The following is a 14708-nucleotide window of genomic DNA, read 5'->3' as shown; positions in this document are numbered from 1 at the left end:
TCATATCCACTTGTTGGATACATCCTTTAAGAACAATATAGTGTCCTTCTGTATCTCTAACAACAGTCTTTAGTTTAAAATCTAATCTGTCTGATATGTGAATTGCTACCCCAGCTTCCTTTTGTGGTCCATTGGCATGAAAAATGGCTTTCCATCCCTTCACTTTCAGTCTGGATGAATCTTTAGGTTCAAATGAGTCTTTTGTAGACAGCAAATGGATGGGTCATGTCTTTTTATCCAATCTGCAACCCTGTGGCATTTTATGGGAGCATTTATGCCATTCACATTGAGAGTGATTATTGAGATGTATGATTTTAATGATGTCATGTTGCCTGTGAAGTCTTTGTTTCTATTGATTGTAAATTTCTGTTCTGTATCACTCCTGGGGTTTTACTTTTATAGAACCCCCCTTAAAATCTCATGTAGGGCTGGTTTGGTGGTTACGAATTCCTTCAGTTTCTGCTGATCCTGAAAGGTCCTTATCTCTCCATCAATTCTGAATGACAGTCTTGCTGGATGAAAGATCCTTGGCTGCATGTTCTTCTCAGATAGAGTTTTGAAAATACTCTGCCAACCCTTCCTGGCCTGCCAGGTCTCAGTGGACAGGTCTGATGTTATTCTGATATTTTTCCCTCTGTATGTAAGGATTTTCTTCCCCCTGGCCACTTTCAATACTGTATCCTTGGATCTAATATTTGTGAATTGCGTTATTTTTTTTTTAAAGCTCTTTTTTTTTTTAAAGATTTTATTTATTTATTTGACAGAGATAGAGACAGCCAGCGAGAGAGGGAACACAAGCAGGAGGAGTGGGAGAGGAAGAAGCAGGCTCACAGCGGAGGAGCCTGACGTGGGGCTCGATCCCGTAACGCCGGGATCACGCCCTGAGCTGAAGGCAGACGCTTAACCACTGTGCCACCCAGGCGCCCCTGTGAATTGCATTATGACGTGACGTGGTGTAGGTCTGTTCTCATTGACCTTGGGATGGGCCCTCTCTGCCTCTTGGACATGAATGCTTGTTTACTTTGCCAGATTAGGGAAGTTCTCAGCTACAATTTGTTAAAATACCTCTTCTAGACTTCTCTCTTTCTCCACCCCCTTGGGGATGCCGATGATTCTGACAGTGGAAGATTTCATTGAGTCAGTAATCTCCCATAATCTACATTCTTGAGATTGGATTTTTTTGAGCCAAGTTTCTGTTTTAACTTTCTCTTCTACCATCCCATCCCCCAATTCACTAATCCGTTCTTCTGCCTCATTTACCCTGGTTGTCAGAGCGTCTAGTTTAGACTGTAATCAATTCATACATAGCATTTTTAATTTCTGTCAGATTTGCTCTCATTTCCACCCCTAGAGATTCTATATTCTCGTTAATATTTTCATTAATATTTTTTTCAAGCCTACACATCATCTTGAGCACTGTTACTCTGAACTCCATTTCTGACAATTTGGTTATATCCATATCCATTAGTTCTGTGGCAGAAGCCACAGACTCATTATCTTTTCTTTGCTGGGGGGATTTCTCCTCCTCGTCATTCTGATGAGGAGAGATTGTGGGGATGCCCAGAGCCCAAATTATTGACCAGGACCCAGGGAGTATGCATTTGTTTTATAGGGACCTTAGGGATGTGGGCTTCTTGATTTTTCAGGCTGCCTTCCTGGGGAGATGCCTGCCATGCTGATAGTCAGGCAACCCTGTTAGGTTAGAGTTGCCCTGTCCCCTGCGAGGGGGGATGGGGATGGGCACTATGTGTACCAGTATTTCCGGGCTTTTGTTCTCTGGCAGCTTTCCCTGGTGGTTTTCTGTGTCTCTTCTGAGAGTCAGAGCAGCAGTGGCCATATCCTAGCCTCTGTCTCAGAATAGAGAGATTGCAGTCCACTCTCCACTGTGCTCTCTTGGCCCCTTTAACTCTGTTTCTGTCAGTGCTGCTAAAAACTCTGAAGCGTCCTGGGTTGTGCATCCCACAGGTGCTGTTCCATCCCTCGCTTCCAGTGCTGGCATGTCTCTGTCTTTTGTGTTTCTAACACCGCCAGCCACCCCCAGTTCCCGGGTGCACTCCTAAGCTTCCTATTTCTGTGTGGTTCGCGCTCTGGAGCTCCGGTTTTCCATTTGAACGCAGGTGTGCTCCCGAGCTCCCGAGCTCCTGGTTTTGGTCCAGTTCCAGGGAGTGCTCCAGAGCTCTGGTTTTCAGTCTGGTCGCATTCGCGTTCCCAGCCTCATGGTCTCAGTCTGCTTTCTCGCAGGTGCTGGTCCATGAGTCTGGCCAGTTCCCCAGTGCAGGTGGCTACAGCTTCCTGTTGCCTGAGTGCAGTGGCTCCCTCCCCCTTCCATTTATCTTCCGATATCTGTGCACAGATTCTTGGCTCCTTGTTTTGTACCTCAATACTCAGCGCTGGAGATTTTTGTTTGTAGAGATCCAGATGTATCTTTCTGCATCTCAGGCTGATTTCATGGGTGTTCAGAATGGTCTGGTAGATATCCAGCTTGACTCAGGGGACCAGCTGAAAAAGGGGCCCCCTACTCCTTCACCATCTTTTCTCCTCCTCCTTAACTGGAAATTTTAAACCGTGTTTCTAAGTGATCCAGGGAAGCAAATGGAAAATACACAGAGAGGAAGATGAACTGTGGCAAAGTCTTTGTCATATGATAGTTAACTTCAGAAATAAGACTTTAAACAGCCAAGGCCTTCCTCCTCCCCTCCACCTCCACCCCCACCCATAGCCTCACTCTCTCTATCTTAAACTTATTGACACAACATAATACCACATTCAAGCAAAATCCTGACACAGCCTCCCTCCTCCTCTTTCCTGTCCTCTCGGTGCTAGGCACTTTTGAAACAAAGTAATTACTTCCTTTTTTTTTTGAGAGATGAAGATCCTGAGGTCAAGAGTGTTATCCCTATAGGACTTGAGTGTGAATTTCTGCTCTACAACCTACGTCATATGATCTTAGACCATCCCTCACCTTTCTGAGCTTCAGTATACTGCTTTATTAAAACGGGGGGGGGGGGGAACATATGAAAACTGAGCTCAGTCAATTTTTGTAAAGATTATATGAAAGAACAAAGCTATATGACAAAGCATGAAGGCTGGCATGCAGGACTTACTCAAAAAAGGTTTGTTCCATTTTCTTCTTTTTCCATCCCATTTAACAACTTACAAAACCACTGGGCATCCTAGATTCTGTGATCAACAAAGCTTCCCCAGGCCAGATTTCAAACTTTAGACATCCAATAGGTATACAGGACTACAGACAGTATTTCATCCCTTACCAGTCCACCAATTATAATTAAAAACAAAAACAATACTAAGCCATAAAAACAAATAAAAGGAAATCTGACAAAATAATGTATTTCCCACTAAATAACTCAATGATTGCAGTAGCCCATATTATAAATTTTGAAGGCCTAAAAATAAATATCTCTGGTACACCCCTCTTTTTTGTTTGTGTGATTTTGTCCTATGAATTTGCTAAGGTTTTTTAAATTAGTAACCCAGCACCTGATCCAGTCCTAATGCTTAGGTGCCCATATTCCATGTCAGGGCTAGAAACCATGCNGCTAGAACCCATGCCCCAACTATCCATAGTCCAGCAGTAGTCTCACGTATCCTTTGAGTCATCTTTCCTTTCTCTCCAAACCTTTGCAAATACTAATTTTTTTTCCCTAAAATCTCCCTTAATTGAGTGTTATCTACCGCCTTCTCTCCTTTGTTAGTTGTCTGGTTTAAGTTCTAAAGACTAGGTAATTCCCACAAAACAGAATAGCAGGATAAGGATGACTCATCTACTTGAACAGTGAACTCTCCCATGTGTGAGATTNAGATATGAACATGGACCTGTCAAGCTTCAGGAACAACTTGCATAGGAAGCTGATCCTGTGGACCCTGGGGAGCAGGTGAGGGGCAGAAGCTAGGGGGATCTCAGCTCAACCTTCTACTGTTCTCAGCTCCACAGGAAATTCCCACTCATTTCAGCCTCCTCTCCTACCTGGGCAAGAGTGAGTGCATGAGGGGAGGCCCCTACCCCTACTCAGTTTTAGAAAGTAGACGAGGCAGGAGAGAGCTCTGAAGGAAGGCAGAAAGAAAACTCCTTCAGGGCAAGGACTTTATCTTAATCCATGAGCATTAAACGAATTGTGGATGGGCACCATGGGGATCAAAAACCCTATGTTGTACCTAAAGGTGTAGGGGCTACCAGGCAGTGAGAAGCATCCTGGTGGTGTGACCAACTATGTCCTCATAACCCCAGGATAGAAAGGGCAATAATACAGGAGACTTATTCATTCACTCAATAAACCCATGGTAGGAGTTACTTTACCAGTTTCTGTAGAAGGTCCTAAAGAAAACATACACCACTAAGATGTCTGAATTCTCAAAGATAGTTTAGTGAGGGTGGGAGGGAGAGAGGGAGAGGGCACGAGAGAAGCAGATCTTTATAATGCAGCACTTTAAATTCAAAGTTAAGGGCAGAAAAAAAGCCACCAAGAGCATAGAGAAGACTGTCAACTGATCTAACCAAGACATCAAGGGAAGCTTCCTGGATGAGGTGGACACCTGGAGCACTTAGAACAGTGTTTGGCACATAGTAGATTCTCAGATGTTTGTTGATGAGTTTTGTTGAAAGCCAGAAGTAAAAACATACAGTGATTGTCTACAAGTTGCTCAGATATCTAGAAAGGTGTGGATAAGTAAAGCAAACACCATACGAGTGATGGGTGGGCCACATGACAATGGGACACTGCTTTGTGACACTGTCTGGCCCTGGCCAAGTTATTGATCTTTAGGATATCGATGCCTCAATCTGTAAAACAGGGGTAATAATGCCTATTTCACAGTATTGAAAGATGCTTCAATATGATGTCTCATACATACCAAGTGTTCAATAAATGGCAAATATTATTCCAGTCTAATTACATAAATGAAATAGTAACAAAGTATCTAATCACGCACCACAAATTATAGTCCGTGGCTTCTCTCACAGGAGAAACCACTGCAGAGCCCAGAGGATCCTAGGGAATTGTAAATCTGAGAAAAAGTGGGTGTGGAACAACTGTGGGATCTGGGAAAATTGAGTATCACTCCTGGGTTAGCTGCTTCCGGAGTGGAGAGCAGGGCTGAGCACACAATTTTGAGGGTTCTCAATTTCCTTTTTTCCCCAAGTCAACTGTGAGATAATGAGGATCCTTTCTAAGGACAATATGTGAAGAATATTCGGTGTAGAGCTTAGAAGAAATTGCAGATTTTACTAGACCCAAAAGGCTGGGAATGGATGAGTAACATTGCCTTGGAATGAGGAGGAGTGGAAGAAGGGGATAGAGCTAGGATTATCAGTAGGCCAGAGGAAGAGGGTGCCCTAAAGGATTATCCTGGAAATAAAGTCCTAAAGAATCCCAGTGGTGGCTTTTGCTCACCCCTGTGAGGGGGGCTTATCAGGTATTCATGTTGGCGGCAACTGTCCCTCTAGCCTCTCCTCCCCAGGGTCTGACTGTTTGTCAAACTGAAATACTTGCTCAGCAAAATTCCCCCATCCACACCTGAATGGGACCAGGTTAGAATTATTGTAGCAAAGGAGGCGGCAAAGGCCAAATGGGGAGAAGGGGGAAATGGGGAATGAATGTGTGCTTTCCATTCAATGTCAATCCTGCACAGCATGGTCCCAAGAAGGCTTCATTTGTTTGCTTGTTTGCAGCAAAGAACTTGGTGAGAAAATCTCAGTGGGGAGATAAATACCTGTCAAAAGCTGTACAGAATATCCCAGGGAGAAGACTTGTGTGAAAGCCTTTATTTAACCAAGAGGCAAGAAAGGAGTATTTTACGTGCATTGTGGGAGAATTAGTGACACATGTCTCATCTCTCCAGAGAGAAAGTCCCAAAGAGGGGTCTGCTCTGTGTGTGTGTTTCCAAGCTCATTCCGGATGGGAGGATTTTATGCCCTTTACTTACATACCTCTGCTGATGCACCTTTGTTTTCTGTTTTCCTGCAGGTGGATCAACACCTGCGATTCAGTTACAACTTCTCCGCAGAAGTCGAATTCAGGGCCATACGGTCACTCACCTTGGGCAAAGTCAGAGGTTTGTTGTTCTTGTCCATTCCTTTCCAGTGGGCTTTTTTGAAATCAATGAAGAAATAATAATTTCCATTGGGCTGGTTAGTGATTCAAATCTGGAAGCTCTTGCTCCTTTAACATGCAAGATCTCAAATCAAGGGTTCTGGTATAGGACTTGCTGAGACATCTATGTGGCAGGGTTGGGAGCTGGCATTTATATCTACTTTATAGAAGGCTGAGTAAGGCACATTAACACAGAAGTTGAGTAAAATAATTAATGTTTACTTACTTTCTAATTAAGTAATTTTAGATGTAAATTTTTAACTTAAATTTCTTAATTTTTACTTAAAGAAATGAAGGATTTGAGCTATCCAATATTGAATTGCTCAAATGCCTAATCTCTTCATTAATTCATCACCAATTAAAAGAGGATTGAAATCTCCTATAATAGTGGATTTTGTTTTTTTCTCCTGGAAGTTCTGTGAATTTTCATCTAAAAACAATGAGGGTCTTTATTAGGTGCATGCAAGTTTGAAATTTTTATATCCTGATGATTTGAACATTTTTTTTCATACTGAAGTGGTCTTTTTAACTTAATTTCTCCTTAGGGTTAAATCTCTTTTGTCTATTATTAATAAATATGATTCATTTTTGCTTTAGTTAACATTTGTGTGGTCTATCTTTTCCCCATATATTTCCTTTCAGGTTTTTCTTTTTCTTCCCTTTTTAAATTCAAGTATAATGAATATACAGTGTTATATCCCTTCCAAGTGTTCAATATAATGATTCAGCAATTCTATACATTGCATACTTTAAAAAAATTATTTATTTGTTTGAGAGAGAGAGACAGAGAGAGCACAAGTGGGATAGGGGCAGACAGAGAGGGAGAGAATTTCAAGCAGCCCCCCACTGAGCACGGAGCTGACCCTGAGATCATGACCTGAGCTGAAATCAAGAATCCGATGCTTAACTGACTGAGCCACCCAGGTAGCCCATGATTAGCATATTCTTGATCTTTCTTTTTCTTTAAGCCTGTGTTTGATCTCATGAAGAACATATGGCTGAATTTTGTACTTTATCCAATCTGACCATCTTTGGGTTATAAATTGGCAAATGTAAGCCTCTCTACATTTTGGGGTTGCTTGTTGGTTGGATTTATCTCTGCTTCCTTATTTTCTATTCATTCAACTTTTTAGGCATTTTGAGCAAGAATATATTTAACACTAGAAATGAGTTGCTTGCAAAATTGTGGCACCCCTTCCAATATTAGTAGATTCTTGTTGCAGTCTTTTGGAATGACTCTTCAGCAGTTCCAAGAGGATTTATGGGGAGCTAGCTACTAGCTCTGAGGCCATCGCTGATAAGAATCTAGAATCCAGAATCCACTGAGACCCCAGTCCTGCAGTACTCCTCCCCAGGAGGCAGGAAAAGGTCTCTGAAAAATGATGGCAAAAGACACTTCATGCTACCATCCATGAATTTCCTTGCCAGTAGAAACAGCTGAAAAGGCATAAAAATGACTCCTGTCTCACTGCAGCCTTCCAGATCCATAAACTTATTTAATTTAATAAATTTAAGTCTGGACATAATGCATGTCCAGAAACCCAGCTGCAGTTGGGTCTGGAAAATGTCAATTTTACCTTCCAAAATGACAGTTGAATGAGCCAATAACCACTGACGAAACTCTAGATTGAATTTTGTGTGTTTATTTTCTTATTTCCATCCCCCCTCCTATTAATAATAATTTTATGTAGATGGCATTATTATTATTATTATTAATTTTATTTTAGAGAGAGAGTGCAAGCGGAGGTGGGGAGGGGCAGAGGGAGGGAGAGAGAGAATCCCAAGAAGACTCCAAGCTAAGCTCAGAGACCGGCATGGGGCTCAATCTCACAACCCCAATATCATGACCCAGGCAGAAATCAAGGGTCAGAAACAAGGACTGAGCCACCCAGGTGCCCTGGCACTATTATTTTGATTTACTAATGCAGTCACTAATTTACTTGTTCCTCATTCCTTCATATACTTCATAACTTCCTACTTACTACAAGGTTTGATTTCCTTCTTTCTGAAGTAAATCCTTATGAGTTTCTGCTAAGTGTCCCTTCATCTGATAAAGGACTTTATTTCACGTTTATTAATGGAAGATAATTTTGCCAGACATATAATTCAATAACAAAAGATATTTTCCCTCTGATATTGAGAGAATTATTCAGTTATATAATGGATCTAGCTCACACTAGCTTATAAGACCCTGTTACACACATCTATGCCCAATTCTGCATTCACTGATGTTACAATCCAGTTTGAAACTGGTTAAACTCAGAGTGTTTATGGAAATCAGAAATGCTACAAGGCTTTCCCACCATTGAGGGGCCAGTTTTAAACCCTCACCAGCACAACACTCTAGTCTTCTGTCTTTTGATATTACTGCTGAAAAGTTGGCTGTCAGTCTGTCCTGTCTTTGAAAATGCTCTGACCACCCCCACCCCCAACACCCACAAGCTACTTTTAAGGTCCTATTTTATTTAGGTGTTTTGCAGTCTTGTAGCCTTGTGTCTAATAGTATATTTCTTTTAAAATATCTTATTTGATGTGTGTGATTCCTATTTGTACCTATTTATTAGTTCTTATGTATCTATTTATCTATATCATATGTACTATTCACATGCATCCATGCATCAATTCTCAAAAATTCTCAGCATGTCTAATCAGACTTCTTTCTTATTCTCTCTATTCAATTATTTTAGAACCACACTAGGTAAATCTTATATGTTCTAATTTTATCTCCATGTTTCTTATTGTACTTTTATAATAAGTATCATTATTTTATTATTTTATCTATCTTGAATTCTGGACAATGTATTGGTTTCTCCCATCTTCAAATTCACAAATTCTCTCTTCAGCTCTCCCTAACATCTCATTAAACCCAGTCAGTGAGACATTTTCATTCATTATCATTTTATTTCTAAAAGTTTTATTATGTTAATAGCTAATTGAACATTTTGCCTCTGACAATCCCAATATCTGAAGTCTATAGGGGTCTAAATCTGTAGTTTTTGGTTTTCTACTCCTTTCCTATGGTTCCTTGTTGCAGTGTGTGTGTATGTGTGAACACACAGTTTGTTGAAATTAATTTTTTTTTGAAAATTCAATCGCACTCTTTTTTTTTTAAAGATTTTATTCATTTGTTTGACACAGAGACAGCCAGTGAGAGACAGAGACAAGCAGGGGGAGTGGGAGAGGAAGAAGCAGGCTCCCAGCAGAGGAGCCTGATGTTGGACTCGATCCCAGAACGCGGGGATCACGCCCGGAGCCGAAGGCAGACGCTTAACGACTGAGCCACCCAGGCACCCCTGTTGAAATTAATTTGTAGGAACATTGATGATCAAAAATTGGGAAGCTTTCCTCCAGGCAACATTTGCATTTAATTCTGTCAGGTGTCAGGAGGTGCTACCAATTTAGGATTATTTCAATTTCTCACTTTGGGGGTTTTTTAATTCTGAAAAGAGAGTGATTATAAGTTTGAGCTGCAGGCCTGAATGAGAGCAAACCTATGACTGAAGTTTCAGCACAAATTTTGTTACTATTAATATCATAATATGTCATGTTATTACTTTTGTTATTTATTTTTTTTTTTTACAATTGAAAACTGAATCAGAAGTGGACAGATTTTATGTTTATTCCTTTTGCTGTTAGGTGATATTCTTTTCTAGTCTACTTTTCACTAAAGCCTCATGTGAGAGTCTTGGGTTCAATGTCTTCACTTGGCAAGGGCACAGGCTTAGATTTCTATTCTTCTCCAAGATGGTGCAAGTATTTCCCCATTTTATGGCTCACTGTCTTGGTTTTGTCCTCTCATCCCCCAAAAAAGTCTTCCTAAAACTTATGATTCTTTCTTCCTGAAGTTCAGTGAGACAGTAAAAGTATGTTTGTTGATTTTAATGAAGCAGAATTACATTTTTAGAATATCAAGTCTATTATAGTCCTATGCTACAAAAATATATATTGATTCATGTCATCCTCACTTCAGCCAAATCAGAAGAATCTTGGGAGGAAAGATAATTAGGGCTGCATGACTACACAATTTAGTTGTATTTCATAGCATCTGCTTTGTGCAATGGAAGATTTAGAAGCACCCACTTGTTTAAACAGTGTCCCTCCATTAGTCTTGTCACCATGTAGGAGGTTCCTGTCTTCCCATCTTTTGAATTAAACTCATAATACATAAAACCAAAAAGGTAAAATTTTAAATAAAGGTACTAAATCACTGAGGGATACCTTGTCAGTTTGTTTTGGGTACTTTGTGAGGGGAGATTGGAAAGAACTTGGTTAAGGTTGAGGGATAATACTCAGTAAAATTTCCTCCTTGTGCTAATGTCTGGGGACTCCTGACTGCTGGCCTCCCTCCCCATCCAAACTGCTGTTACAGACAGGATCCTCAATTAACCTCACTGCTTCTGGTCTATGACAGATCTCTAGCTGGAGGTGAAGGAGATGATAGGAGCATCAGCTTCATTATTAAGGAGGGACACTAATCCTGGGAACTTGTTGGAATTAAGCCTTATGCATCAGAAAGAGTATGGCGTAGGGATAGAGGATACGGGAAGGGATGGTACAGAAGTGGGTGAGTGGCATTGATGGCAAATGAAACCCTATTCCACAATTTTAGAAGAGTGAGCACTCTTTTGGACATTTTCAACTCTAAAACAGGGATGTGCAAGCATTTTTCATAGTAGATACCCAAGGCAAACAAGTGCAGTAAATGTAGTGCCTCATTTTCCTCAGTATCACTAATAGCATTCCATAATGATACAAGAACAAGTTGTTTTTTTGTGAGTAAAACACTTTCTTTCCTGAGAATTCCTGTGATGCAGGGATGAGTCTATGAAAATAACATATAATCTATTAACATTAAAAACTTCATTGCAGATGCTCACCCCTGGTAAGTCATGGGATACTGCTAGGTTTCTTCCTTGATTTACTGACACTGTTTGACTTTTAAGGAAGATTTTTTTAGGTTGGTTCTATTGCACCAATGGGTTCTCAGAGANGGGGGGATTTCTCCTCCTCGTCATTCTGATGAGGAGAGATTGTGGGGATGCCCAGAGCCCAAATTATTGACCAGGACCCAGGGAGTATGCATTTGTTTTATAGGGACCTTAGGGATGTGGGCTTCTTGATTTTTCAGGCTGCCTTCCTGGGGAGATGCCTGCCATGCTGATAGTCAGGCAACCCTGTTAGGTTAGAGTTGCCCTGTCCCCTGCGAGGGGGGATGGGGATGGGCACTATGTGTACCGGTATTTCCGGGCTTTTGTTCTCTGGCAGCTTTCCCTGGTGGTTTTCTGTGTCTCTTCTGAGAGTCAGAGCAGCAGTGGCCATATCCTAGCCTCTGTCTCAGAATAGAGAGATTGCAGTCCACTCTCCACTGTGCTCTCTTGGCCCCTTTAACTCTGTTTCTGTCAGTGCTGCTAAAAACTCTGAAGCGTCCTGGGTTGTGCACCCCACAGGTGCTGTCCCATCCCTCGCTTCCAGTGCTGGCATGTCTCTGTCTTTTGTGTTTCTAACACCGCCAGCCACCCCCAGTTCCCGGGTGCACTCCTAAGCTTCCTATTTCTGTGTGGTTCGCGCTCTGGAGCTCCGGTTTTCCATTTGAACGCAGGTGTGCTCCCGAGCTCCCGAGCTCCTGGTTTTGGTCCAGTTCCAGGGAGTGCTCCAGAGCTCTGGTTTTCAGTCTGGTCGCATTTGCGTTCCCAGCCTCATGGTCTCAGTCTGCTTTCTCGCAGGTGCTGGTCCATGAGTCTGGCCAGTTCCCCAGTGCAGGTGGCTACAGCTTCCTGGTGCCTGAGTGCAGTGGCTCCCTCCCCCTTCCATTTATCTTCCGATATCTGTGCACAGATTCTTGGCTCCTTGTTTTGTACCTCAATACTCAGCGCTGGAGATTTTTGTTTGTAGAGATCCAGATGTATCTTTCTGCATCTCAGGCTGATTTCGTGGGTGTTCAGAATGGTCTGGTAGATATCCAGCTTGACTCAGGGGACCAGCTGAAAAAGGGGCCCCCTACTCCTTCACCATCTTTTCTCCTCCTCCTTAACTGGAAATTTTAAACCGTGTTTCTAAGTGATCCAGGGAAGCAAATGGAAAATACACAGAGAGGAAGATGAACTGTGGCAAAGTCTTTGTCATATGATAGTTAACTTCAGAAATAAGACTTTAAACAGCCAAGGCCTTCCTCCTCCCCTCCACCTCCACCCCCACCCATAGCCTCACTCTCTCTATCTTAAACTTATTGACACAACATAATACCACATTCAAGCAAAATCCTGACACAGCCTCCCTCCTCCTCTTTCCTGTCCTCTCGGTGCTAGGCACTTTTGAAACAAAGTAATTACTTCCTTTTTTTTTTGAGAGATGAAGATCCTGAGGTCAAGAGTGTTATCCCTATAGGACTTGAGTGTGAATTTCTGCTCTACAACCTACGTCATATGATCTTAGACCATCCCTCACCTTTCTGAGCTTCAGTATACTGCTTTATTAAAACGGGGGGGGGGGGGAACATATGAAAACTGAGCTCAGTCAATTTTTGTAAAGATTATATGAAAGAACAAAGCTATATGACAAAGCATGAAGGCTGGCATGCAGGACTTACTCAAAAAAGGTTTGTTCCATTTTCTTCTTTTTCCATCCCATTTAACAACTTACAAAACCACTGGGCATCCTAGATTCTGTGATCAACAAAGCTTCCCCAGGCCATATTTCAAACTTTAGACATCCAATAGGTATACAGGACTACAGACAGTATTTCATCCCTTACCAGTCCACCAATTATAATTAAAAACAAAAACAATACTAAGCCATAAAAACAAATAAAAGGAAATCTGACAAAATAATGTATTTCCCACTAAATAACTCAATGATTGCAGTAGCCCATATTATAAATTTTGAAGGCCTAAAAATAAATATCTCTGGTACACCCCTCTTTTTTGTTTGTGTGATTTTGTCCTATGAATTTGCTAAGGTTTTTTAAATTAGTAACCCAGCACCTGATCCAGTCCTAATGCTTAGGTGCCCATATTCCATGTCAGGGCTAGAAACCATGCCCCAACTATCCATAGTCCAGCAGTAGTCTCACGTATCCTTTGAGTCATCTTTCCTTTCTCTCCAAACCTTTGCAAATACTAATTTTTTTTCCCTAAAATCTCCCTTAATTGAGTGTTATCTACCGCCTTCTCTCCTTCATTAGTTGTCTGGTTTAAGTTCTAAAGACTAGGTAATTCCCACCAAACAGAATAGCAGGATAAGGATGATTCATCTACTTGAACAGTGAACTCTCCCATGCGTGAGATATGAACATGGACCTGTCAAGCTTCAGGAACAACTTGCATAGGAAGCTGATCCTGTGGACCCTGGGGAGCAGGTGAGGGGCAGAAGCTAGGGGGATCTCAGCTCAACCTTCTACTGTTCTCAGCTCCACAGGAAATTCCCACTCATTTCAGCCTCCTCTCCTACCTGGGCAAGAGTGAGTGCATGAGGGGAGGCCCCTACCCCTACTCAGTTTTAGAAAGTAGACGAGGCAGGAGAGAGCTCTGAAGGAAGGCAGAAAGAAAACTCCTTCAGGGCAAGGACTTTATCTTAATCCATGAGCATTAAACGAATTGTGGATGGGCACCATGGGGATCAAAAACCCTATGTTGTACCTAAAGGTGTAGGGGCTACCAGGCAGTGAGAAGCATCCTGGTGGTGTGACCAACTATGTCCTCATAACCCCAGGATAGAAAGGGCAATAATACAGGAGACTTATTCATTCACTCAATAAACCCATGGTAGGAGTTACTTTACCAGTTTCTGTAGAAGGTCCTAAAGAAAACATACACCACTAAGATGTCTGAATTCTCAAAGATAGTTTAGTGAGGGTGGGAGGGAGAGAGGGAGAGGGCACGAGAGAAGCAGATCTTTATAATGCAGCACTTTAAATTCAAAGTTAAGGGCAGAAAAAAAGCCACCAAGAGCATAGAGAAGACTGTCAACTGATCTAACCAAGACATCAAGGGAAGCTTCCTGGATGAGGTGGACACCTGGAGCACTTAGAACAGTGTTTGGCACATAGTAGATTCTCAGATGTTTGTTGATGAGTTTTGTTGAAAGCCAGAAGTAAAAACATACAGTGATTGTCTACAAGTTGCTCAGATATCTAGAAAGGTGTGGATAAGTAAAGCAAACACCATACGAGTGATGGGTGGGCCACATGACAATGGGACACTGCTTTGTGACACTGTCTGGCCCTGGCCAAGTTATTGATCTTTAGGATATCGATGCCTCAATCTGTAAAACAGGGGTAATAATGCCTATTTCACAGTATTGAAAGATGCTTCAATATGATGTCTCATACATACCAAGTGTTCAATAAATGGCAAATATTATTCCAGTCTAATTACATAAATGAAATAGTAACAAAGTATCTAATCACGCACCACAAATTATAGTCCGTGGCTTCTCTCACAGGAGAAACCACTGCAGAGCCCAGAGGATCCTAGGGAATTGTAAATCTGAGAAAAAGTGGGTGTGGAACAACTGTGGGATCTGGGAAAATTGAGTATCACTCCTGGGTTAGCTGCTTCCGGAGTGGAGAGCAGGGCTGAGCACACAATTTTGAGGGTTCTCAAT

General features: G+C 41.8%; 1 protein-coding gene across 1 annotated transcript in view; it reads left to right on the top strand.

Moving 5' to 3' along the window:
- The window catches only part of CNTNAP5 (contactin associated protein family member 5), an 820239-nt gene that overhangs the window by 760867 nt on the left and 44664 nt on the right, over window positions 1-14708 (top strand). The window contains exon 21 of the mRNA XM_034654380.1: window positions 5982-6069. Coding sequence (XP_034510271.1) covers window positions 5982-6069 — 88 coding nt within the window. The remainder of the gene's footprint in view (window positions 1-5981; window positions 6070-14708) is intronic.

Source organism: Ailuropoda melanoleuca, chromosome 2, assembly GCF_002007445.2.
Source record: "Ailuropoda melanoleuca isolate Jingjing chromosome 2, ASM200744v2, whole genome shotgun sequence".
Classification (NCBI taxonomy): domain Eukaryota; kingdom Metazoa; phylum Chordata; class Mammalia; order Carnivora; family Ursidae; genus Ailuropoda; species Ailuropoda melanoleuca.
The sequence above is the reverse complement of the archived record's forward strand: the minus strand, read 5'-3'. Positions and strand labels throughout refer to the sequence as shown.